The sequence below is a fragment of the Lepeophtheirus salmonis genome, chromosome 6, assembly GCF_016086655.4.
Source record: "Lepeophtheirus salmonis chromosome 6, UVic_Lsal_1.4, whole genome shotgun sequence".
NCBI classification, from domain to species: domain Eukaryota; kingdom Metazoa; phylum Arthropoda; class Copepoda; order Siphonostomatoida; family Caligidae; genus Lepeophtheirus; species Lepeophtheirus salmonis.
Window position 1 is genome coordinate 29046727 of NC_052136.2, and position 24827 is coordinate 29071553.

Sequence of the window (24827 nt, forward strand, 5' to 3'; positions counted from 1 at the left end):
AGATGTAATAATTATCATAATTTACGATAGTAGCGACAAGGGTAAATATAATTTTAACGAGTCGGACCGTTATTTAGCAGAAGGATTAATTTTTTCATCGGAAGATAATTGAGAGTTCTGAGGATCTCCAAGCCTAGATTACCAAAGTTTATATAGGTAATAGGCCAATTTATGAATTTTTATCTCCTTTATGAATTTATACTTCGGTGTTCGTGGATATTAGTTATTCTAATTTTTGGAAATAAAAAAAAAGATCAAATTAAATTAAAGTAATTTTATTAATATCATTTCCTAACAAAGAGAGTCATACAGAGTTTTACGAATTAAAGGGTTTTTGTTATAACAAAAAAAAATTAATATTCTGGGATAATTTCTTTAATTTTCTACAAATTTCATGACTTTTTTGATAATTTATACTAATATTCAGGGCCTTAATTTCTATCAATGTTCTTAGACGAGCGTACTTTCTAATAATACCTTGGTGGAAATCTGGAGCTGAACTTTGAAGAATTGATATTAAAGTCTCAATAACATTAGGTTGTCTTTATATTTCATGTCAATGATATGCTTCAAAGATTGTGTCAAATTTTTTTATCTGAGTGAGGAAGGAATTTGTAGGTTTTGTCAGTCCTCCTTTGAATAATGCTGATATCCACGGTGTCATATCTGAATTATAAAAAGGATCATCTGTAGTTTTGAAACCGATTTCAGGATATTTTGAAGAAAACTTCTAGGCCAATTATCCAGTGATATAACCCAATCCTTGAAGTCTACAGTCATGGGCCGAGGAGGAAGAATTTGACGGTGCTTCGAATTCCAGATACGGATTTATAGCCAACTCGGCAGCTAAAAGTGAAGCATCTTCATTCTTCCTAATCTATTTCCGTTTCTTTATTTTCCGGTTCTATTTCCTTAATTAAACAACCAAGAAAGTTATCCATTGATGAGGTTTCTACCTTTTCTATTCGAACTGAGGTTGACCCAATATGAAGTCGGTCGGCTTGGCCAAGAACAACTAGTCTTAGTCTATTGATACAATCAACAATATCTTGATTTAACTTAGATGTAAATATACATTTGATTCTAGATGTTTTCTTCAGGTCATTGAATAAGTTTTCCAAAGAGGCAATGGAAATAAAAATTCTACGCTGGAAAGGAATAATTTACTTTCCTTTGCCAATTCCCCGGATACATTTAATTGTCTCTTTCATCTTTTTAAGAGCATCTTCCTGTTCCTTCATATGATTACCAAATCCACACAAGTTTATTTCGGAGTCAAAAGGCTTCCTATTATTGAAGACGTCGAACAATGAATCTACTGTTTTGATAAAATCCACTTGAGGCTTCTTTTCAGGAAATAGGAATTGCAGCGCAGAGGCAGTTGTACGGTTCAATAGTTGCGTTGCTAGATAAACACGTTGTCATTTACTATTTTGGCATTCTAAATGAATATCTTTAATCTTATAAGCTATTTTTAGTTCGTTAAATCATTTTTTGTAATTGTAGATCCGTCCGGTAAGATAAATCCTTTATCAAAGAGATTGTTCCTCAATAGTTTGATGAAGTGAGTTGTATCATACAAGACTTTTTGGATGTGTTGAATGGATTCCGACAGTAAGGAGATTCTTCGGATATTCCCAATCCCACATTTTAGGGACCCATGCCAGATACCATGGCCACTATTTACAGATGTTCCGTTTTATTCTATTTTTTTAATAATACCGAATAGATTTTCAATAGTCATTGCTTTGTCAAAATCAAAATAAACAGGCATATTCCAAGAATCTTCTTGTTCGGGGCAAAGACTTAATCAAAAGATCGAGCTTAGTCATAACTTCGTTTCAAGTCCATTTCATCGAAAGACAACACTCAAACACGGCTTAAATGGACATACATTTTTAGAGAGCTCTAAAAAGGAAAACAATCCGACATTATTAAGTATAATTAACCATAACAATAATGTATTCCTATATTTACCATCCATTTGTTTATTTAAAATGTCCAAAAGTTAGTATTGAATTCCAGGACCACATTTAAATTTGGAAATCCATTTCCTTAATGTGGATAAAGCTGGCAAGGGAAGGGGGAATTTCTTCTGAAGATATTTATAGGCTTTTCCTCCAGTCATTGATCTCAGAATGAGAGACCTCTGAATATCTTTCTCCGTCCATTTTTTAGGTCTGGCGTTAACATTCTCATTCATTAAAGCAATGACTTGACTTGGTGATTATATTGTTCTTAATTTACATTTATAGGCTTTACATTCACTTCTTTTGGATGCATTTTTGGTCAAACTGACTCTTTGAAAAGAAATAATTTTTTTTCCCAAGTCTATTTCATGCGAAGTCTTTTCTTTTCCTTCCCTCAATTGAAGAAGCTGTTCATTATACATATCTGTCTGTACTGACACATTTATGTTTTGTTGTGATATTACATGCTCTTCAATAGTCCCCAAGGGGACATCCAAAGAAGCCTTTCAATATCCAAATGATACTTCCATAGCATCAGAGCATTCTACATGTATGCTTATCAACTTTCAAACTTCCTTGCTTTGGAGTAGTGAGAAGTTCATTGACAAATTTTTTTGTGTTCCTGGAGGAGAGCCTAGGATAAATATGAGGATGGGCATGAATATGTACAAAATAGATATGCTTAATTTCTTTTGCATATAGTTATTTATTCTATCTAATTACCTTTTTGTCCTTTTAATATTTGATTTCTCTGTCTACGCAGCTCGAATAGAGCTTTCAGGAACCAACTATAAAGTAGGAAAAACATTTGACTTCAAAGTTTTCCGAACCTTGCTACTAGAAGTCCTTCCGTAGTTAGACATGAGTTCGGCCTTTAGATTTCTCTGAAAGCAGTCTTCCTCAAAATTTTAGAACAAACTCTGACAGTTTCAGGATTGAATGGGTCTTGTCTATGACAAGCTTGGATCCATTTTTCTCAAATGTCCTTGGCTTTGGGAAATCTATGTTAAGAATAACCTTCACCGGAGTTCACATCAGGGGAGTAGCAGATTGACGCAGCACAAGGTAAAAGATTTCTCTTCAGTGTGTTCATTTTGAAATTATTAGGAAAGTCGTAGAAGCTAGACTTTTAAAGTAAAAGATGATAATATAAATATTAATTATATTTTGAAATTGTTCAAATGTTATCAATTATTTTAAATCTAATGACGTCAGATGTCACGTGCTCTTTCCAATAACAAAAACCAAAAACATTTCAGAAGAACATACTTCATTATATATACCTTGGATATAGCAATTAAAAAAAGAAAAACGGTTGATGCATGTACTGTTTCTTCTTTTTTGTTCATTATTTACTCAGTCATGGGTGTGTTAACATCTCCCTCTAAAAGAATAATTATCGCCTATCTTTGGTATAAATTGATTTAAAAATCCATAATAAAATTTAAATATAATTATTATATTTTCCCTGCAATAATAACATTGTAAATGATGAAGGTTCCCCTCTTTATAGCAGTAATAAATTTTCTGGCCCAAAAGCCAGCTAATAGAAAATAGTCTTAATTCTGTATTTTCTTATGTCTCGCTCACGCCTTATCCTTGCGCTCTTACACAAATTGCATCTCTACTTATAAGTAACTTTATTGTAATTATTTATTCACTTATAGGGGATCTGTCTTATTCACATTCATATTCCATTTGGATTAAGGAACATCCATCCCATTCTCGTACTCGAAGGCCAAAGTGAATAAAAGTAACACGAAGTCCTTGCATGAGAGGAGCTTTTAGCTGTGGGGAAAGTTAAAAACATTCATTTTATGAAAGTCATGATACAGTGTTACTTTTATTGAGAAATGATGGAGGCTTCAACACCATTTGAATTTATATAGCTCTATCCATTAATAAGTCAAAAGTTATACCTTGTATAATAAATATAAATCATGATATTAGTTTTAACATTATTATAATGTCAATCAAACCTAGGATCTCTTGTGTAGTGGAAGGAAATGAAGTGAAATCTCGAAATTTAACTATTTGTTGTGGATTATATGTCCAGTCATCTTTAATTGATTTTTTTTTTTTTTTGTATCGCTTTTCATTTAAATTTATTTATTAAATCAATAATATTATTGATTGAAGTGATAATTTGAATTATGAGCCTTTTTCTGATGCACTGACAAGAGAATCATAATTCTACAAACTCACTTAGCTTTTTCCATTTGGATTTTAAGGAGAAAAATAAACTTCTCCCTACATAAGGGTGAGTGACTCAGCCTATCAGTAGAACTCCTTGTATGAACGTTATGTACAAGATAATTTGTTTACTAGACTCAGGATCTATGTGCCATCTTGTGACTAAGAATGTTTTCTTAGTTTGCTAAGGGAACACTGAAATGAAAATGGAATCATATATATCAGGGTTCGAAAGCAAAACGTGTACTGTTAATAGATGCTAATTATGTAATTTTAAAAAACGAGAAGTTTTGTCATTTTTCCACCATATTCCGAATCTCCTGTCCTTTCTGCATAAGTAAACAATAATAAACATTTCTAAAATATCTCCTCATGAGTGAGCAAGAAGCAAAAAGGCAGAAGATCTCAGACCTTCTGGATGCGAAAATTGAGGTGGTAGAGATTATGGACATTGGGAAGTGCTCCAGGAGCCTCATTTTCAAGGTGGTCAAGATGGAAAAGACCTTTCAAGGAAAGAAGGAAGTGGGGAACACAACTTGAAAAGGGATTCTGAATTTCTGGGGGACCTGAAGAAGAAGATCAAGGAGGACACCACAAAGTCCATGAATCACCTCTCTAACGAGTTTGACTTGGACGAGGGGACAATCAGGAGGGATGTGAAGGAGGACTTGGGATTGTCCTCTTACACAAGGGCCCCATGCCACCTGTGGACATACACTTTGAAGGAAAGGAGTCTGCAGAGGTTCAAGAAAGTTCGTAGGTGGATCAAGGCAAATGGATCCATAGTAAAAAAATCTCTGACGAGAAGATTTTCACCGTGTACTAGGTCTATAACTGTCAGAACGACTGTTGGCTTGAGGGATCCCCAGAGGAGGTCAAGAGGGTGTTCCGTACAAAACATCCAGCCCAAACAATGGTGCTGTGGACTGTGGCGTCCGACGACAAGAAAATGCCTCTCTTCTTTTTTAAGGCTGGGGAGAAAATCGGCCAGGAGGCCTACTACAAGACATTAAAGCGACGTTGAAAATTTTGGTCTGAGACGAGTATCTATATCTCAGAAACAACTCAGAATTATGTACAAACATTTGGCACACTTAATTTACTCATAAATTTAAGCTTATGTGCCCAAAATCATTCAAATCTGAGTGGGTCGGGTGATATTTTTCTGACTGTTGTTTGAATTTTATTGGGGATTTTTGTTTTTATTTAAAATGAATAATATTTGTTTTTTAACTTTATCTGTAAATGGGTATCCATACAACTATTTTTCTTGGAATCGAGTTGTCACATTATACTATAGTTGTCATGCACAGAGCTTGTGCTATTCAATAATGTGACACCTCTAATTTTTTGTTGTTGCTCCAACATGTTTATTAATGAAAACCCCGTAATTAAAAATAACAGGGACATAATCGTGATTAAATGCTACTACAAGGTTAGGGTCTCCACTCTGTATAGTGGACGATTTGACTTCTCCCAATGATATTATTGAGTTTATCTACATTTATAATGGATTTCCAGCTACGACCATCCTTCCTTTCAATGTTATCATATTATTTCCCCTTCTTTTTTGTATTATAAACAGTCTTCCTTGACAATTGCAATTTGCTTTCATACCTCAATTGGAGTTTATCCCACTCTGATGCCACATTTAGAACTTTGTTAAAAATATTAAATCCTTGCTGACTGTTAATATTGAATTTAATTTTTAAGATCAGCAGCCACTTATAACCTACGGATTTTTAATTTATATGAGTGTAATTTTTTAGTTCCCACCCCGTACATATTTTGTTAGAATATTATGTACGCATCAAAGCACTGTTGAGTATAATATGTTGTCCAATCTTCACATAAAGTTCGCAGGAGGTCAAAATATTGATCTTGTAACCTTATGGGTAAAAACTCATTTTGTTGGCTTCTACAATAAAATTCAATAGAAGAATAAAACAATTATCTATAAAATTGTCTTTAAAGTAGATCTTTATCTTCAAAAACATTCAATATATAGTGATTTAAAATAGGGTAGGTGGTGTAAAGGCCAAAACTTTAGAAGCCTCTAAATCCTGAACCGGAAGGCAAAAGAGGCTCAAATTTTGGTTTTTTGAGTTTTTAATTAATATTAAAATATGTGCCTAATTTGAAAAAAAAAATTGCAGATGGATCTATTTTTGAAAGATTGCTTTGTCTTAGAATAATACTATCCTCATTGGCAATTTCGTTTTTATATATAACATCTTTAATTAATTAATTTTTCTTTTCATTTTAAAAAACGAATATTCTTTTATTGACAGATTAATCAAAATCTTCAGCAAAACAATCATATTTATGCGACTCCTTCGTAATATTCGCATAAACACAGACATTAAAATGACAATTTTTTTATGAGATTTTAATAAGTGTAAAAAACAAATACATGTGAATATATACTATTAAATAATATTCAAAAATGTAGAAAAAGTAATTTTTTCATTTTTAAACAGCCTATCCATTCTTGTAAGATTCGATGGGACTCTTAGATCGTCATTTATTGCAAACCAATAGCAATGGTAAATTGATGAATAGAGAAAATATAATAAATATATTAATAATAAACAAATACAATAAATTCATTAAAGTTCGTTAAAATAAATAACAAACTACGATATATTTATTATATGAATATCATTGTTATTATTTACATATATATTCACATAATTAATATAGAGATGTGTCGCTCTATTTACAATTATCAAACCTACAACAAAAACCACATTTGGAATAATAAAATAATTGTAGTACTATGTGATGTTCACGCAATACGAATCATAGACTGGGGGTTGCGTCGATTCATAAAATTGTTCCGATGAATTTTGGCTTTCAGGCATGAAACGGTATAGTTGTTCGTGTTGTGATGGAGCTTTCCAAATATTTTGGAGAATTCCCTTCGTCTGGACACCCATCGTTTTCTCTCGTCGATCGCACCCCTTGAACTTGTACTCCAATCTTTACGTCTCATTACAGTGACTATAGAGGATCCGCTCATCTTGAAAATTTGAGATATTCTACAAGGGGAACGTTAAAAGGCTGTCTATATATAATTATTATCCAGTAAAGATTGAGATTTTTTCTTATGGATTGGAGTATTGGTCCTAATTAAGTCATCATCCATATTAATGAAGACAAGTTTGTCTTTATTGAGGTTTGTCGGGGCTCTACTTGATCTTCTCCTAACTAGACAGGAACACCGGATACCTCCTTAAATTGTACCCTCCAATTCCTGCTTTCCTAGAGAGATCTTTCCCATCATTCTTCATCTTGGCCACCTTAAAAAATTAGGCTTCTAGAGTATTGCATAATGTCCATAATACTCGCCACCTCAACTTCAGCATTTAGGAGGTCTGAGATGCACAGCAATTTGGCTTTTTACTCACTTATAATGGCGAGATGACGAAATGTTTATTATCTTTTGTTTAAGGACAATGGATACCAGAATGGCAAAAAATAATCACTAAACCTTCCTATATTAATAGAATATTAACATTAATTAACCAAATCGTATTCTCAAGCGAGGACACAAAAGGAAGAGCTTATATAACACATGGCCTGAAAATTCCGGGGCTTAACAAAGAATACACTTTTTTTTGTGTTCAAAATTAGCTTCTTTTCCTTTTTTTTTTTTTTATAGAGCAGTGTTCCTATAACACTTTTTAAGCCATCAACTTGCTTGAACGGTATATTTACCATCAAGAAGCAGGGTAAAATTAAAACATGAACTTGCTTTTGATCCATTGTTTAAATTGCCAGCCACTGGAATACATAAAGAGAAATATCTTGAATAAAATCCATCATCATCAAAAGAACAAATACTTTCTTAAAAACTCCAACATTCCCAGTCTCAGTTAAGCTCTTGATTCTTGAAATAATAAAACTACTAAAATAATCCTATGCCATATCTTTTCGTAAATTTATATTTTAAAATTTGATTTAGATTACAACAAATTAATAAAAGCATTAGTTATAAATGTAAAAATATTAATTAGTTTATTTGTGCTTAAAAATAGATGTAATGAAAATAATTGATTTTAAGCCCAGGTAAATGGGAATTAACAACTGTAGTACTGGTTTTCAAAGTCAATTCATTAGTTGCGATTTATAATACAGCAATCCTGAAATAACCCCGATGATCCCGAAGCTGAAACTCCAACCTAATAATCTAAAATTACTTATTCTTTTTTTCATTGAGGCTCTATCATTGGCCCTAGGAAAAGGAACATTTGGAATGGGACGATCTAAAAATTTACAAAGAGGCTCCCATCCTTGTCGAACATCAAATATCAAAAGTTGTTCCTCGGGTATGTTATTTTTCACCTCCTCAATCCATTTGTCAAAGTATGCTTTTGAAGCCTCAGGGCCACATTTATTCGCTGCTTTTAAACTCATAGAAAACCCAGGAACGATTTGATTGTGAATTCTTGTAGCTACCTATGCCGTGAATAAATATAATATAATAATATTATGAAGTTCATTTGAGTCACATTAATTTCAGCAAGTGTCATCTCAGCAATATTCATTTGAACAAGTATTTATTTGGAGAAAACTTCTTTTCAGCGACATTTTCATATGATAACTATAGACAATAGGCTCTATCTATAATTTATTTTGTCCTTTAAGAATTTCAAATATTTCTTCATTCAATGGAGTTAACAGAGTATCAAAGGAGCAACCAAAAGGATCCGTCTCAACTCCCTGGAACATCTTTTCTAAAAAGAAGCAAATACATATGGAATTTTTGCAACAAAGTCAAAAATTGCTTATGAATGAAAGGTTTACCATCATTATATTTGACAACAAAAAAGATGGGAAAACACACATTCTTTTTTAAAGATCCTATTTCACAAGCAGCTATTGATCAAAGTGTTTGAATCCCATCCTCCTCAATAAGTTTTGTAAATCCGTCCATTCGTAGAAGCTTACAGAGTTAAGACACAATCCGATATGAGCCTTAGTTGCTTCTGCTAAATTTATTCCATTTGATTTTAAACACTGCTCTAGTGAGTGATTACTTTTAACAATGACTTCGTAAATTTTGTAATATTTACAATTTATATGAAAATGTCGCGCAAATGAACGATACTTAAAAAAAAAGCTGTCTCAAATAAATAATCGCTCAAATGAATGTCGCTAATCTTGTGTACGGATACAGCAGTTGTCAAGAGGATACTCGTTCTTTTAATACTTTCTGTTGTTGACACAAACGTTCTTTAAATAGATGAACGTTATTATTAGTAAATAATTTGAAATGGGAGTGTATTGTAGGTCCTTGTCAGACTTCAAGTAGAATTGGAGATCAACATCGGAGTAATTTTAGCGAATGTCTTTGTTGATATCATTTTCTCCTTTCACTTTTGTTACAGTTGATTGTGTCTAATCTAACGAAACGTCATTAGTATTATTCTTTATCTCCTCTAAAACATTCTTCAAATTGTCAGGGTTACCATGATGATTTTCTGGGTTTCTTTTTAACATGTACATTGTACACTTGATTTTCATTACTAGTAATGTTGTATACAGATACAGGAGTGGTTAAGATGATGTTTGTTTATTTAATATTCCCTTTTGTTGACACAAACCTTCTTAGCTATACATTATTATTAATATATAGTGTGAACTAGGCAAGTATTATCAGGGGCATCCGCAGGAGTATATATATATTTTTTTTTTTTTTGGGGTAAACTTTTTTGATCCATACGAAAAAAAGTTATAGACAAAATCAAACATTCCTTGATTTGGGGGGATGGGGTTACAGCCCTTCCAGCCCCCCCCCCTGCGGATGCTCCTGATTATGACATTTGAGGGTAAGCTGTTTAAAATGTTTAACTCCATAGCCATAAGCTAAGATGACTATTGCTGAAATTAACATTGCTCAAAAGAGCATACAGAAATTCATATCTAAGAATTAACAAATACATGATAGCGTTGAGCTAATCCAGTGAGGTAATATATCCAGGGTGTTGTGTGGTTTTCATGATTGTTGAAAATTGTCGAGTGGCAAGAATCATGCCAGCTTTGAACATCCCTTACTGTTAGAACAACTTTGGCTTCTGGATAAGCTTCAAAAAGTTCTTTATAAAAATAAGATGGTGGATAGTCAACGGCACATCGATATCCACTTTTATCAAAGAATGTGTACCAATCCTCCTTGGTAGTCTTCCCTAAAAGTAATATATTTATATAAAATAATCTATGATTTTATATTTATATTAGAGTCTTATATTAATATCAACATCTAAATTATATATTTCATTATTACAGTTCATGTATAAATATATTTTTATAAATGTTATAACGAGGTGTGTTCAAAAAATAAGGAGACTTTTCAAATATTGCAGGTAGCATACATTTGATGACTCGATTTTTTTATTTTCTTATGTTAATACACTTGCCACGAACATATATTTACTATTTCAGCTAAATCATATGTTTTGTTTGTTTGTGAGAGGCATAATGGTTAGAAGAATTTTGGGCGTATGGCGATTTTTGCTAGTGAAAAAATATGGATCAAAGAATTTCCATCAAATTTTGTGTAAAAAATGAAATTAAGTGCTCCAAAACAGTTGAAATGTTGACAATGGAATAGTTTGAAACTGTTTTGAGTAAAAAACATGTTGACAAGTGATACAAACTCTTCCAAGATGGCCGGGAAGATGCCAATTACGAGCCTCTCTCTGGACGTCCGAGCACGTCAACAAAAGATGAAAAAGTTGAAGTAGTGAAAAAAAATTAATTGCATCGAAGTTGCTGAAGATATTGACATATCGGTTGGCTCGTCCCATAATTTTTTTAGAACGTTTTGGTATGAGACAAGTGTGAGCAAAGTTCGTTCCAAAATTTTGAGCAAAAGAATCGTGGCATGAGAAGTTACCATACATCAATGATAATTTCCCCAAAAGGTTCATAACTGGTGAAACATTCATGGGTATATGGTTAGGATATCGAAACCAAAGCCCAATCGTCCCAGTGGAGATAGCAAGAAATCGCCGAACACGCAAAACAATTATGACCATTATGCCTCTTACAAACGAACTAACATGGAAAAAGTGTTGTCACAAAATTGAGCATTCCAAATGTACCCTTGCTGCAAAATTTGAAAACTCACCCTACGTTTGAACACACACATATGATGTTTTAATCTCTTTACCGCAAGACAATTATTTTTCTTTAAAAAAAACTTTCTTCATCATTTTACTCTAATAATAAATCAAAGTTTGTATGGATTGATGTCATCTGTCCAGTCATTTTTTATGTAAGAAAGAACAATAGGGAAGCTCAGCAAAGAATATTAAGGGACTTGAATTTTGGAGTCGTGAGGGATCACTTTTCTATCAATGTCTATTCAAAGTGGGCGTTTCTACGTAAGTAAATAAGACTAAGGATTTATTGGACCACAAATCGTGTTAAAAGAAATTGGAAAAATGGGTATTTTTTTTTTTTTTTTATTTTTTTTTTTCATTTAATAGTCTAGGTGCCTTCTAAGAATTTACACATTCGGTTCTGTAATTAAACCTCCTAATAAAATTTAAGGTGGATAAAATCTACTGCAAATTCGGGTCTTCACTTTGTACTATCCTATAGATTTTTGTTTTTATCTGGTTATTAAAATATAGATTGTGCATCGCCTTATTATGAAAAATTATATTATTTATATTAAAGCTTTAAGATGTACTAAACATTTGAACCAAGTAGCGAAACGAGGACCCATGTGATCAATACCTGAAAAATATCTTGGTGCACAGAAACTTTTTTCTCTGATAGAGGTACTGTTTAGTTATTATTTAGAGATATAATATGAAGCTATAATGCTATCTAAAAGGTGCTCATTCCAAGTTCGGAAGATGGACTTCACTTACCTATAGAAAATTTTAATAATATGGAGTTTTCTTAACTCACTAAATTGTTAATTTCAGTTCAAAGATGTTTATTCTGCGTTATTTTTTCATATGTCATTAATGTAAAAATATATATTTACAATTAAACTATGGAGTCCAATAGCCAATGGCAGAGTAATGTCATATGACTAGCTACATCTTGCGAAAAAACGTTAAAACGCTGCACCATTGTATCTCCTCAAGCTAAGGGCTGCATTTAGTTACTTTATTTTAATGCTTTAGTACACCTGAATTAAGATCCTCCGTAGGATCCTTGCAGAAAGAGTTAAACCTCTCTGTTTCATTTTTTTCGAATTGATGGTGAAGACTGTTGATGTAGCGAGACGGTATCGTAGCCATCTCTCTCTTAAATTGGTGAATAGACTTATCATGACCGATCTCGATCCTCCTTTATCGATACCCGTGTCTGTTCTATTCCGTTTTACAATTATTGCCCTGGATAACTCACCTCCATCAAAATATTCTGATCTACAACTGAGCAACACAGGGAACCCTATGCTAGTATATATATATTTAATAATGACTCATGCTGTAATACTATCTACTTATCTATTAGACATTGACAAACACATCAAGATAATTAAAGACTCAGAGACGACCTCAGAAAGGAGTAGTGTCGATCAGGACTTGACCATGTACATAAGAGCGCTAACACATTCCATCCAAACGATTAATTCATTTGCATTGCCCATTGGGTCTCAAATTGATTAACTCCTTGTCTTCTTTAACCCTTTAACCCCTGCTCGACCGTTTGGTAGAGCACAATTTGAGTCAACCTATTTTCGATATATGCATAGAAATATATATTTTTTTAAACATTATTTCTCCTTCTAATTTAGTTATTTATTGGGTGGTTGTCATTATTTTTGTTACAACGGTTTTAAGTGCGATTCGAGCCAACTTTCGTGGCATCCTTGTAACGAAATAATTCAATTTTTAATTAATCAACACTTATTATTGCAATTTTGTGGCAATTAATTTATCTTTTAAAATTGATGTAACATGAATGGGAATGAACAGCATGAATCATAATCAAATATTCTTTATGATTTTTTCGGCAAAGTGGTTTTTGGTAATAAGGTTTTCATCAAAGTGGCCACACACGGTTTGTTGAGACTTGTTGCTATAATATTACATATCTTTTATTCCAACACCCATCTCTTCATTCTAAATCACTTTTTTTTTTCATAAAAACCTGCCCTCGAAAAGTTACTTTTTAAGACCTAGATGTCCATTGAAGCAACATTATGTAATATAAAGTGAGAAAATTGTTAATTTTTGTTAAAGTTCTTATGGAAACCTTTCTTACTTTATTTGAAAAGAAGACACAAAGTCTTGTATAAATTGATTAGGTTAGTAATTATCTGGCCCCGTGAGTAGTGTTGTGTCAATCCTTATTTAAAACTGAAGACTGCAGTCCCGTCCAGTTCAGTCTGGTCTGCAGTTCAGAGCTGCAAATTAGTCCTAAAACATCACTTTTAGTTGACGTCACGCAACTTTATTTCTTATTCTTTTAAATCAGCTCTGACATTCCGAAGGACCGAGAGTCTTAAGGATCGGTCCCAAGGACTGATAGAATGGACAGGACCGAATAAATAAGCATTGACTCAACCCTATCCGTAAGGGATATATGATGGCACTTAATCTTCATTAGTTACAATTATTTAATAATACTCCGTAATATGGTATAATTAATAAAAATCTTACCCGATATCGCTTTATTCCAGTGCTCTGTGTCCTTGGAATTTCCTTCCATGAGAAAAACAAGCATATGATAACAAGGTCCCTCCGGATACAAAATATTCAGGGCTTCTTTCAAGGACATCGTCCCCGTCCTCGGTAAACCAGCACCAATCACATCCAACTTCATGTTCAAACATAAATATATACTTATGATTTATGAAACTGAGTTGTTTTAACTCTAATTTTATTGATACTTGACTATTATTTGTGCAATGAATCAACTAAGACTAGAAATACTCCCTAGAAAACTGGAATAAGTAACAACATATGTCAGTGTAACGTATTTAATAGTGATGTCCCACGAGAAAAACTCGTAAATTGGTACTCGAGTTTTATGAACTAACTAAATAAAAAAGTATGTTTTCTCAGGGGCAATACTATGCTGACTTAAATTGTACTCTTAATCTCAATTCGTTTTAAAAGTAATATTTGCTTGAATGATTTAAGTTTAGTGGGAGTACTCGACATTGCTTGGATGACGCAGTTTATTTACGTGACACTCAAAAGTCCTTCTCAGATCAATAGGCATACGACAAAATTAACACTATTAATATAGATTAATGAATATTTCTAAATGCATAAGGGAGGAGGCGCTATTAAATATAAAATGCAAATGTTCAAATCTGATTTTCACTCTGCTAGCTTCAAATTCGTTTGGCGTTTCCCTTGACATTCAAGCTTAAATATTATCCACATTTCTCTTACAGCATTTTAGTTTTTGGGCATTAACTTTGTAACCATCATTATTTGTTTTGTTTAAATAGTAGTTAAATCTTGAGATGAATTTATTGGCTAAACTTTTAAAATGCATTATTGGTATTCGATATATAATAATAATAAATTGCCCATTCATAACTTTAATGATGAGGGAACTAATGGTCACATTTTTTTACATATGTGACTCTAACAGCCCTGTTCATCTTTTGAATCTTTAGTTGAATTACAAGATTGGAAATTGTCAACCTTGCATATCTTATACCAGTTATACCAGGTTTTAATTCAAATTATTCCTCTTCATCTACTCATACTCGTTCCAGTTAGAAAAAGGGGAAACGGTAAAAATAACATTGTTTAGAATTTTTTTAACTCTAATATAAAAGCTTCTGGTTTCAACAGTACGACTTCATTCAAACAGCCACTTGGAATACATCCATGAAGTAGCGATTAAATTATTTTATCTTTCGTAATTCCTCGAGTTGTTTTTTTTTCCTTTTTTATAAACTCGAAATTACTCTATTAGCTAAATTTAGCTCACAGCACATCACTAGTATTTAATATTTATTTATGGACTATGATTACACGCCGGGATGCCTTTGAAGCTTTTTTTACAAGACATTTTGTTGTCGGTGGTAACAAAAATGCTCAGACTTCTTCCATGTCTTTACTCTTTAGGTAGTAACTAGTAAAGAGATTATAAGGAAAAGAGGAGTCATGTATATCAATCAAGAATGTTTTTCTTATCTCCAATTCTGATTCGTCTAGAATTTTATATGCGCTTTGAACTTCTTTTTGCAAAGTTCATTGATATCAAGTCTTTTGACTAATGTAATGTAATAGAAGTTAACGTTTCGGAAAAGGTTGTGTATTTTTCTATAGATTTAACAAGAAACCTAAACTATTAATGAAAATCATAGTTCATAGTAGTTGAGACGAGTGGCAGTACAGTACTTGCTAGAACATATAAATAGGGGGACTTACAGAAATTGGTTTCACTCAACGTCTCTACGATTGTGAGCCGAATCAACGTTTCAGCCGAGGATTTCTACTTTTTTTTTATTTACTTTAGAAAAGGAAAGTCTGGTTATCATGTGCGCCATCTTAAGAAAAAAATATGAACTAATAAGGTAAAACCCTAAGCTTATGAATAAATATTATAAAATTGAGTCAAATACTCAATTAGTTACAAAATTAAATATATTCCTAGAAAATAATCCACAAATAAACAGAGGATTTAAAATTAAGAAACAATTAGCCTCATTTTTAAGGCCTTTCTCGCATTACTTGCCACAAAGACATTTGAAACACCTTCAAATTATATATATTTTTCCTACAATAAAAGTGAAGCCTACAATAATTAATTTTTTTTTGGAGTTTAACCAGGTTTACTTCAGGTTGACGAGAAGTAATTACTTTCTAAAAAGTACCAGGATTTAAGTCCAAAACTTCCAACCGTCTTCTCAATGTCCTTAGACTTGGTAGAGGAAATCCTTGTCGAAATAGCATCTCGTATCCTTTGGTACCACTAGCAATTCGTAGCTGCGATGTTTTTTTATGGTGCAAGCAGACCAAGTGGCAATTTTTTTGTATTATTGCACAGATAGCGTAGCTGGTGAGCATTAAATATACGATGAATTGCCTCATTCATATCTGTAATAAGTATGTATAGCTATGACCAAAAAAACAATCAGAGTCAATTCTCGCTAAAGAATGAACAGTCGATGTGACATACTCCCCTGAATTAAGCTGGAGTTCTTTAGTTTGTGCGGAACACTCTCAGTTTAAGTAGCTGTCATTTCCGAAACTGGTTCAACTATTAAAAATCAAATTCAGTGTTAGTAATATATATATATATAATAATTAAATTTATATAAACAATTCATACATTTTAAAAGATCATATGATGATGCCAAAAGTGTACCTTTTGAATTGGATTAGGAGTGTTCAAGGAGTATACAACGTCCCGGTTCAGTGTCATTTTCAAATAAAGTATTTCCTACTTCTCCAACTTGAGAAAAATTGTAGGTGAATACCGAGGCTTTATCTGAACTAAAAGCGATTGATCATGTGACTTTATGGAATTAAGTTTTTTTCTTGGTTTTGCTTCTTTAGAATAAGAAAATTTGCTGGGGATTGCACTAGGTCTTAAATGCCTCCGTTTTCGGTTTATTGAATAAGAAATATCTTCCTCCTTGAAGTGAAAAGAACATAAAACATTTCGGTTCGTAGTTCTTCCGCCTCATAGGACGTAACCAAGCCTTATTTTGGGGTAAATCTTTTGGAAAACAAAAAAAAAACAACGATATATCCGTTCCTAGAAAATGCTTATTCAAGCATCTAAAAGCAGAACAAGCAGGCATTTTCCCACAGAAAAATTAATTTTATTAATAAACAATGACTTCTATTCTTATAAACTAGGGTTTAAGAGATATATTTACTTGAATCAGCTGAGGTTTCAGCTATCAAATGTCCAGACCCTCCTATTCTATGCCTTAAGCAATACATTTATAAAACAATGGAAACATTATTATATAAAAATAAAGAAGAAACGAGACTTGCATGTTTAATTAAAAATAGGTCAACGACACAAGAATTTTTTTTTAAAAAAACCTGCTAATCCAGAGCTCTGATAAATAAATGATATGATAAAGAGTAAAAACTTGAACTAGTTTTACTAAAAAAAATTAGCTTTTTTTCATTTTACAATCTTATTTAAAAAAACAAAACAATTTACAACTATTAAAAACTATTAAAGATTACCTTCACACAGATTATGGATGTATATTTCTATTTACCGTATGATTGTCAACAGACAATGCCACAACAGTCAAATCTATTTCCCAAAGAGTCCTCACGATAGGATTGTACTGATTCAACAGGAACTCAGCCGTTGAATTTACTTCTGGAATGAGGGCAACAACGATGAATTGATCATGAAGGTTAAGCCAGTTTTAAAAGTTTGATTATTTGTAATTTTTTAAAAGGTTTGATTATTTGTAGTTCCCACAAATTTTCCAATCATAGTAATTTTATTCTCTGCACTTTAAGCCTCCAATTCGTGCTTTTCAGTACCTTGCCGTGGATAAAGGTAATCCTGTTTCTATCGTAATAACACTGGATACGGTACTAAGATATCTGGGCGACGGAAGTAATAGAGCATTGGATGGATGTATTTGCTAGTAGAGGCCTGAGCTGACATTATACCATATCAAAGCAATGGAAAGGAGTCCAGAAGAATATCTTCTACCTTTAGGTTGTTTGAAGAGATGATACATTTGCTCCATTATGAATGAGAGCTTGGAAGATTGAATCCAGACACATATTTCTATCTCTTTTCTCAGAAGGTGATTCACTTGTTCTGACTAAGCTTTCATTGACTCACTCCATAGAATCGTCCGAAACACGTTGTTTTGATAAATCCAGGGGACTGAGCCACACATTTTTTTTAACGATATTGCAGAACTATTCAAATCCGGAAACGTTTACGTCTGCAATTCATATTGTTAATAAGGAATCTAGAAGCTAACGAATATGTGGAGACAACTTTATCGAATGACCGAATTGGTTAGATACCCTCCCCATAATATAAAAAACTTTTTCTAAGACCTAGCAGGTTCCAAGTTATTTAGGAAATTGAACTTGTTTGTTTCTTTGTCTGACAAATAGTTTGTTTTTTATTGAAATGAAGAAAATTATCTTATTATTTTTATTAATATTTAACTGATATTTTTAACCTAAAAGATCATATTATTTTTTAGTGAAAATGGCAAAATATGGAAAGGGATTAATATAACTAGGATTATAAACAGGCTCTCCAATGAGTACCTTCACATGTGTATGAGAATGGCCCTCACACCCTTCCAGCCCATATTTAAAATCCTGGTAGAACAAGCCAAATCTCACTTAACAATCTCTCTGAACAAGACAAAGCAATTCCTTGTATTATTTTTTTTCTTAAATGAAACACATTTTTAAAAAGTTCTTCGATTTATATTTAATTTTATTATAAATATTATTGCAATACTATTGAATTGTTTTTTCTTTATTTATTTTGACACTTAATTGTTGATACATGCATACGAGGCTACTTTAATAAATATGGCACTGAATCATACCACAAGCTTATAACATTATGATGTTCCAGACCTTAAATTCAGGGAAATTTCTGAAATTGTACCTCTTCGAATTTTAATTGGATACCCCTGATCTATACAAACTAGAAAAAAACAAAAAAACAATGAGTCTTTATTTGGAAGTTATAATCTTTGATTTCCAAATAAGATTTATTTAGGGTTTTTTTCTAGCATGTTCGACCTTTACTTGCATTTATAGTGTTAAACAATGTGCATTAATGCAATTGATCCATAGTAACTGACCTTCAAGGTCCTAAAGGAGAGCTTCACTCAGTTAGACGAAAGATTGATTACATCATAAAGAGCCTACAAGCTAGAAGAGATTCTCAAAAAGAATCCAGAATTTGAGAATACGATTAATATTGGTGTAGTGCTTCCTGGCGATAAAGTGTATTGCGTGAAGAGAATCCCAACATCGTAGCCAGTTTCCACTGGGCTCCGCAGACAACCGTAGCCTGTGAAAAAGTCTTTAGTTTTTTCAAGGGCTTTCTTAACCAATAATAGAAACAGGCTAACGGAGGATCACCACCTGAGAGAAAAGATGGTTATTCTGTGGAATAAAGGAATGCTGGAATGAAAAATTATAAATTGATAGAAACATTTGAAACAAAATATTTTTTTTTTTTTTGACTGGATTTATCTATTTGCATTTTTGGCATTTTTCTATTTGTTTTATTTGCAATTTTGCTTTTTTTAAGCATTTTTTATCGAATACTTAGCTACATTTTTATTGTATTATTTGAACATCATTAGTTATGAGGAGTAGAATTGAGGGTCTACATCAGACCGTCTACCGGCCTAGACGTCCTTTCAATATACAAAGTGAACTTGTTTATCTCCTTCATGACACGGCTGCTTGGAGCTGATCAAATAAAATCTAATGACATCTATGCTACTTTCTTCCCAAACGTCCTTCAAATTATCCTCGTTTATCTTCGTTTATTTTTTACAAATCAACATATTTTATGTATTTTATAATAATAATTCATCATGGAATCGGATTGAAAAAATATAAATAGGAGTAAGTTGTTTATTCTCGTTTTGTGTCGACTTATGAATCATTATCAGTTATAAAGATTCATTTTTTGCAAACAATCATGAAGATTAATTAAAACTGGATTATATAAATATCATCAATAAACAACATGACTACTTGCATGACTACATATATTGGGGTTACCATCGATTTTTATCAGTGCAGGTGTAGTTCCAGGAACAAACAAGACTGTTAAAATAAATAGTGTTGAAATATCATTAAAAATATAATCAATATTTATATATATTTTCTTAAATTGAGACCGTTTATTACAATGCAAAAAAGATGAATAACAAATATCAAATAACGTATTTTCTAAAATGATTTTTCCAAAAAGAATTAATGTAGATTTTTTAACATGTTTTTCCTACATTTTTTTCTTTCATAATTTATTTTCTGTAGAAATAAACTTATCTTCTCTAAAAAACAATGATTGATATAAAATATACATTGGTTATATAATACTATTATTCATGAATGTATAGTTCTTTATGCAAAAAGATAAGCTTGTCTGCATTTATCGGTAATAAAAAAAACCATTTAGCAGTCACAATATCAGCAGCTGTCGAATGAATTATTTCGCTCGATACTAATGTGCCTGCAGTTGTGAGATATCGACAGGCTAACTTGGAAACATTGGAAAATATATTTAGATTATTCCTCCACCATATCCCTGGTTTATTTGTAAGTCATTATCTCTTTATTGTATAAACAAATACATAAATTGACATTAGGAAAATTACCCGCGGAAGATTGCCATGGAGAAAAATTACAAGTTAGGATAATTGCCCATATTTTGTTCAAACAACATGATGAATAATAACAAATCCGTTTTCCACGCACGATATAAATTATTTCACCAGGGACATAAGTAGGATTGGTTTTTAGAATTTTGTTGAAAAAAAAATTGAAAATGAAACTTTTTCAAAAATCGACAGTTATTCACAGAAAATTAATTTTCTTGAAAAAAAATTTCAAAAATTATATGTCAAATTTTTCTGGTAATTTCTCGTAACTCAACAATTGATCTAAGGAGAAAAATAGATTTACCTTAATATTTTTTAGTAATATTTCATGATGGGATCGGATTGAAAAAATATAAATAGGAGTAAAGTGTTTATTCTCGTTTTGTGTTGACTTGACTCAATATATAGGTCAAAACGATTACTATTTAAACCCCAAGCTCACAAGGTGTAATTTTGTAAATCTGAACTTAACATGCCAGCTATTTAATTAATATGATGACTCATGTTAAAATTGGGTGTAACGGTCTAAAATTCATTTTAACTTATGAATCCTTATCAGTAATAAAGATTTGTCTCTTGCAAACAATTATAAAGATTAATTAAAACTGGATTAAAGTATATCATCAATAAACAACATGACCACTTACAGTATGTTCTACTATCTACATATCTAAGCAAGAAGTTAGACAAATATGCATTTCAAAAAAAAAAGATGGAAAGGATTTGGGAGATATCAGTTTACCGCCATACTGTTTACCTATCCCCAATTGGGATGCTACTTCAATTATTAATGTCCTGCATTGAAACAATACCACTGATCCTTTTATCACAGTAGTCATTCCTCAAAGTCAACTAATTATTTTTGTCTTTTCACCGCTTCGACTTCTCAAAATACTGTGCCACAGACAAATTTGTGAACATGTAGTAAAAGAAGTAACCGATGCTACAGCTCAAGTTTGAGAGAAATATATCAGAGCAAAATTAAAATTGTGTAATATTTTTCTTATTAATGAAACAAAAAAATAATTAGAAGTAATTATTCTTTCATAGTTTCTTTTTCAGAGGGTATCGAAAAAAAAGAATTGAATATTTATAATAAATGAAAAATATTAAACTTATAGAATATTCAATAAAATATGCTTAGGTAAAAAGAAATCAACCCTAAAAATTAAGGAATAAGAAAGAGAGGTCGAATTTTTAAGAGATTAAGAGACATTTTTTGTATTCCAAAATTATAAATTGGTAAAATAAGATTAAATCGCACTCGGGAGAAGTTATTTTCTTGAACTTAATGTCTGTAGGTTGGCACACAAGTGATTCCTAGAAAAGGAAATATATTTTATGTATATGGATTTCACCATAAGAGGCTAGGTTAAATGGAGTAAATGTAATACTATGATATTTGCTTATACTTAATTAGAGAAAATCCATCAAACTAATTAAAAGAACATTAAAAAACTAAAAAAACTGAGTGTCTTATTTGGCATAAATGAACATAGAAAGTATGTTTGATAATAATATATTTGACGAGGTTTGAGTAGTAAAAATGAAGAGAAACGTCAAAATCAATGCACAATAAAAACTAAACTACTCATACTATGAGGCGAGTTAAAGAAAGATTGTTAAAATATTGTCACAAATTGTAGCATGTGCAATTATTAACATATTAGGAAACTCAAAAATGAAATTTTTGATCGTTAACTCAAGCTCTGATTCCTGAGCATTTGTTCATAACAAACTCAAATAAAACTCCTCTTGAAGAACTTTGTGTTTTAGATTGTAGTTCATAAACCACTTAACTGATTGGATGCACATAATACATCATTAGACAACTGTTGAAATATACACCCCAATTTAAATGCCCCATTCATAGCTATGACTTTATTGGGAAGGAAATATGGTCCCCCAGCAGTTTGGGTCTTAATCCGATGGATTTGCACTACCTTACCTTAATGGTTAACAGTTGTTATTACCGTTCAACATGTTTTTCATCTTCTTATGCTTTAATTTTATCTCTGCCGGTTTGTCTGGAATTATTTTGGTTTTCTTAATGTTATTTTTATGTATTATACGCACTTTCGAATGGTCAATTTGAGGGTGTATTAGACAATAATTGATGATTTAGGAGATAAGGAGTAAGCTAGATGAGGACAGCCCTTAACAGGTCTATACAAAATACACCTTCTCATATTGGAATTGCTATTCAAATCAGGGTTAAGTGCCCACTACTACAAGGATCTATCATAACTAGATTGATTGTATAATCAGTTAATTTTAAACCATTTATCACGTGCTTTTTCTTATTCATTCTCTGGTTTTATTTCTTTGACTTGCTAACTCGTACGGAAAGGAAATGTGGTCTCACAGAAGTTTGGATCTTAATCCGATGAATTATCTTGTCTAGGTCTACATTGAATCTGAAACCAATGGAACATCCCATACCATCAAGGAAACAATGACCAACATGCCTAAGAACTACCTCTTCAACGCCTGCTCTTCCTACTGGGCCCATATCCAAGCCGTGATTAGTGCATCAATTGAGCTCTATTTCAACATTCATATGTACAGCTCAAGACCGTTTTTAAGTAAATACACCAAAAAAATTGGCCTCGGTGACAATATAATAAATTTGCAACGATTGGATCAGAACTCCCTGGAAATGATAATACTAAAAATAAAGTTGGATTAGTAATGGACATTATTGAATGAAGATTCTATTTTCAAGAGAGACAATCACAAGAAACTCGACTATTTAATGTTGTCCATTAAATCCTTAACTGATTTGCGGTTTTCATTTAGTATCTTTAGACTCAAGATTAGCCACAGACTGGTCATTAAGGATGTATTACATTTATACATATGCACGTCAGTAATTTAATACGAAGAACATATGTATTGTGTAACTCACAGATACACATACTTATGCTGCATTATGATGTAGACCTTGATTTGATTATAATTATCATATAAAGAATCATTTCAATCAAACCCCTTATGAATCATAATTATTGTGTTGTGTACTAATAATAGTAAACTCTCTAATTTTTCATAACGTGAATGACGGATCTCATATTCCAGCCGATAAAAATACCTGGCATTCTCCCAAAAACTAAAATCTAAAGTTTAATCAATGTTAAGAGTGAAACAGCTCTTAAAAATAATAATTAACATACTCCTTCATAGTTGAAACATTCAAAGGAGTAAATACATATATTAAGTTATAGAAAATAATATGGGAATGTTACTTATGACGACTAATGCACGCCAAACAATATTTTATCTTGTTTGTATCCTTCTCTTGTGTAATCCATAAACATGGGCTGTTTGGTCAAATCAATTACTGCTTTGAGATTAGAAAAGGAAGACAGTTGGTAGATTTTCTTCTTTTTTTTTCTTTCTTCCTTCTTTATTTAAATATTTCTTGTACATAATCTCCCTCTAATAAAGACTATATTTTGCTGCTTACCTTAGTAATATTGAATATAATTAATTTTATTAGTCAAATGCCTTAAAAAAGTTCCCCTTCTGACTGGAGTACATTTCATTGCATCTCCATCTATCCATTTCCCCTCAGAGTTCATATTTTTCTACTTGGATATCCTAGGAACACGCCTTCTGATCCTCTCTTCATGATCTGTCCAACGAATTTTGTTTCTGTGAGTCTCACTCGGTGGATCTCATTTTATTTTATGGAAGGATCGTTCATTGTGCAGATACCCCTTCCCTTCAAGGTCTATAATAGTGACTTCTGACCTCGTGAATTATTGATTCTATGTTCAAAAATACATTTATTCCTCCAAATCTTCCACGGAATAATCATATACTACTATAAGAACTAATGAGTTCCATATAAAGACAGAATAATCCACAGAAAGCCCAAGTGAGGTGCAAAAAAAGTTATCATCGTCCATCCATTGCTTCTTCATTGAAATTCTGAGGTTCTTTTGTTCTTAAGTTTTCGTCTCTTACTCTTTAAGAAAAATTGTTCATTTATAAGAGTTCTTCAGTTTGCTTGATGTATATAACGCAAACATAACTTATTTCAATCACAATTCCATTTATAAGGTAGAGTTTGTGATGTATAATCTATATGGATAATTACCTATATAACCCGGTCACTTGATTTCTTTATTACATGTGTACCTCTTTTGTCATTGGAAAACGAGTAGAAGATCATTTTAGACTCCTAAAGATAATGTGCCTTATTTTATTTTTGTAATTTGTAAAGCTAACAAAAGAAAAAAGTAAATTGATATGTTTAGTATCTAAAACAACTTATACTTATCTTAAATAAATTGTACTTCAACATGTTGGAATCCATTCAGCAACCCCAATTCTTAACCCGAAGAAACTGATGTTAGACA

At 31.9% G+C, this 24827-nt stretch overlaps 1 protein-coding gene, 1 long non-coding RNA gene and 1 pseudogene across 7 annotated transcripts; 1 reads left to right on the plus strand and 2 right to left on the minus strand.

Moving 5' to 3' along the window:
* Positions 1–1769: 1769 nt before the first annotated feature.
* Positions 1770–3197, minus strand: LOC121119497 (THAP domain-containing protein 7-like; annotated as a pseudogene).
* A 4897-nt stretch (positions 3198–8094) lies between these two features.
* On the minus strand, positions 8095–14377 carry LOC121119495 (uncharacterized). The gene is made up of 3 exons (XM_040714168.2): positions 13796–14377; positions 10110–10354; positions 8095–8624 (listed from the first exon to the last, which is right to left on the minus strand). Exons 1-3 carry the CDS (start codon positions 13956–13958, stop codon positions 8274–8276), a joined length of 759 nt encoding a protein of 252 aa, XP_040570102.1. The 5' UTR covers positions 13959–14377; the 3' UTR covers positions 8095–8273.
* Positions 14378–15254: 877 nt separating this feature from the next.
* On the plus strand, positions 15255–18662 carry LOC121120560 (uncharacterized). Of its 6 annotated transcripts, none has more exons than XR_005865102.2 (4): positions 15259–15408; positions 15466–15675; positions 15923–16120; positions 17319–18662. It is a non-coding gene; the product is annotated as an uncharacterized lncRNA (long non-coding RNA). The 6 variants fall into 6 exon arrangements; XR_005865100.2 differs by having other exon boundaries at positions 15348–15675; positions 17319–17532; positions 17597–18662; XR_011780693.1 differs by having other exon boundaries at positions 15349–15675; positions 17319–17892; positions 18307–18662.
* The last annotated feature ends 6165 nt before the right edge of the window (positions 18663–24827 follow it).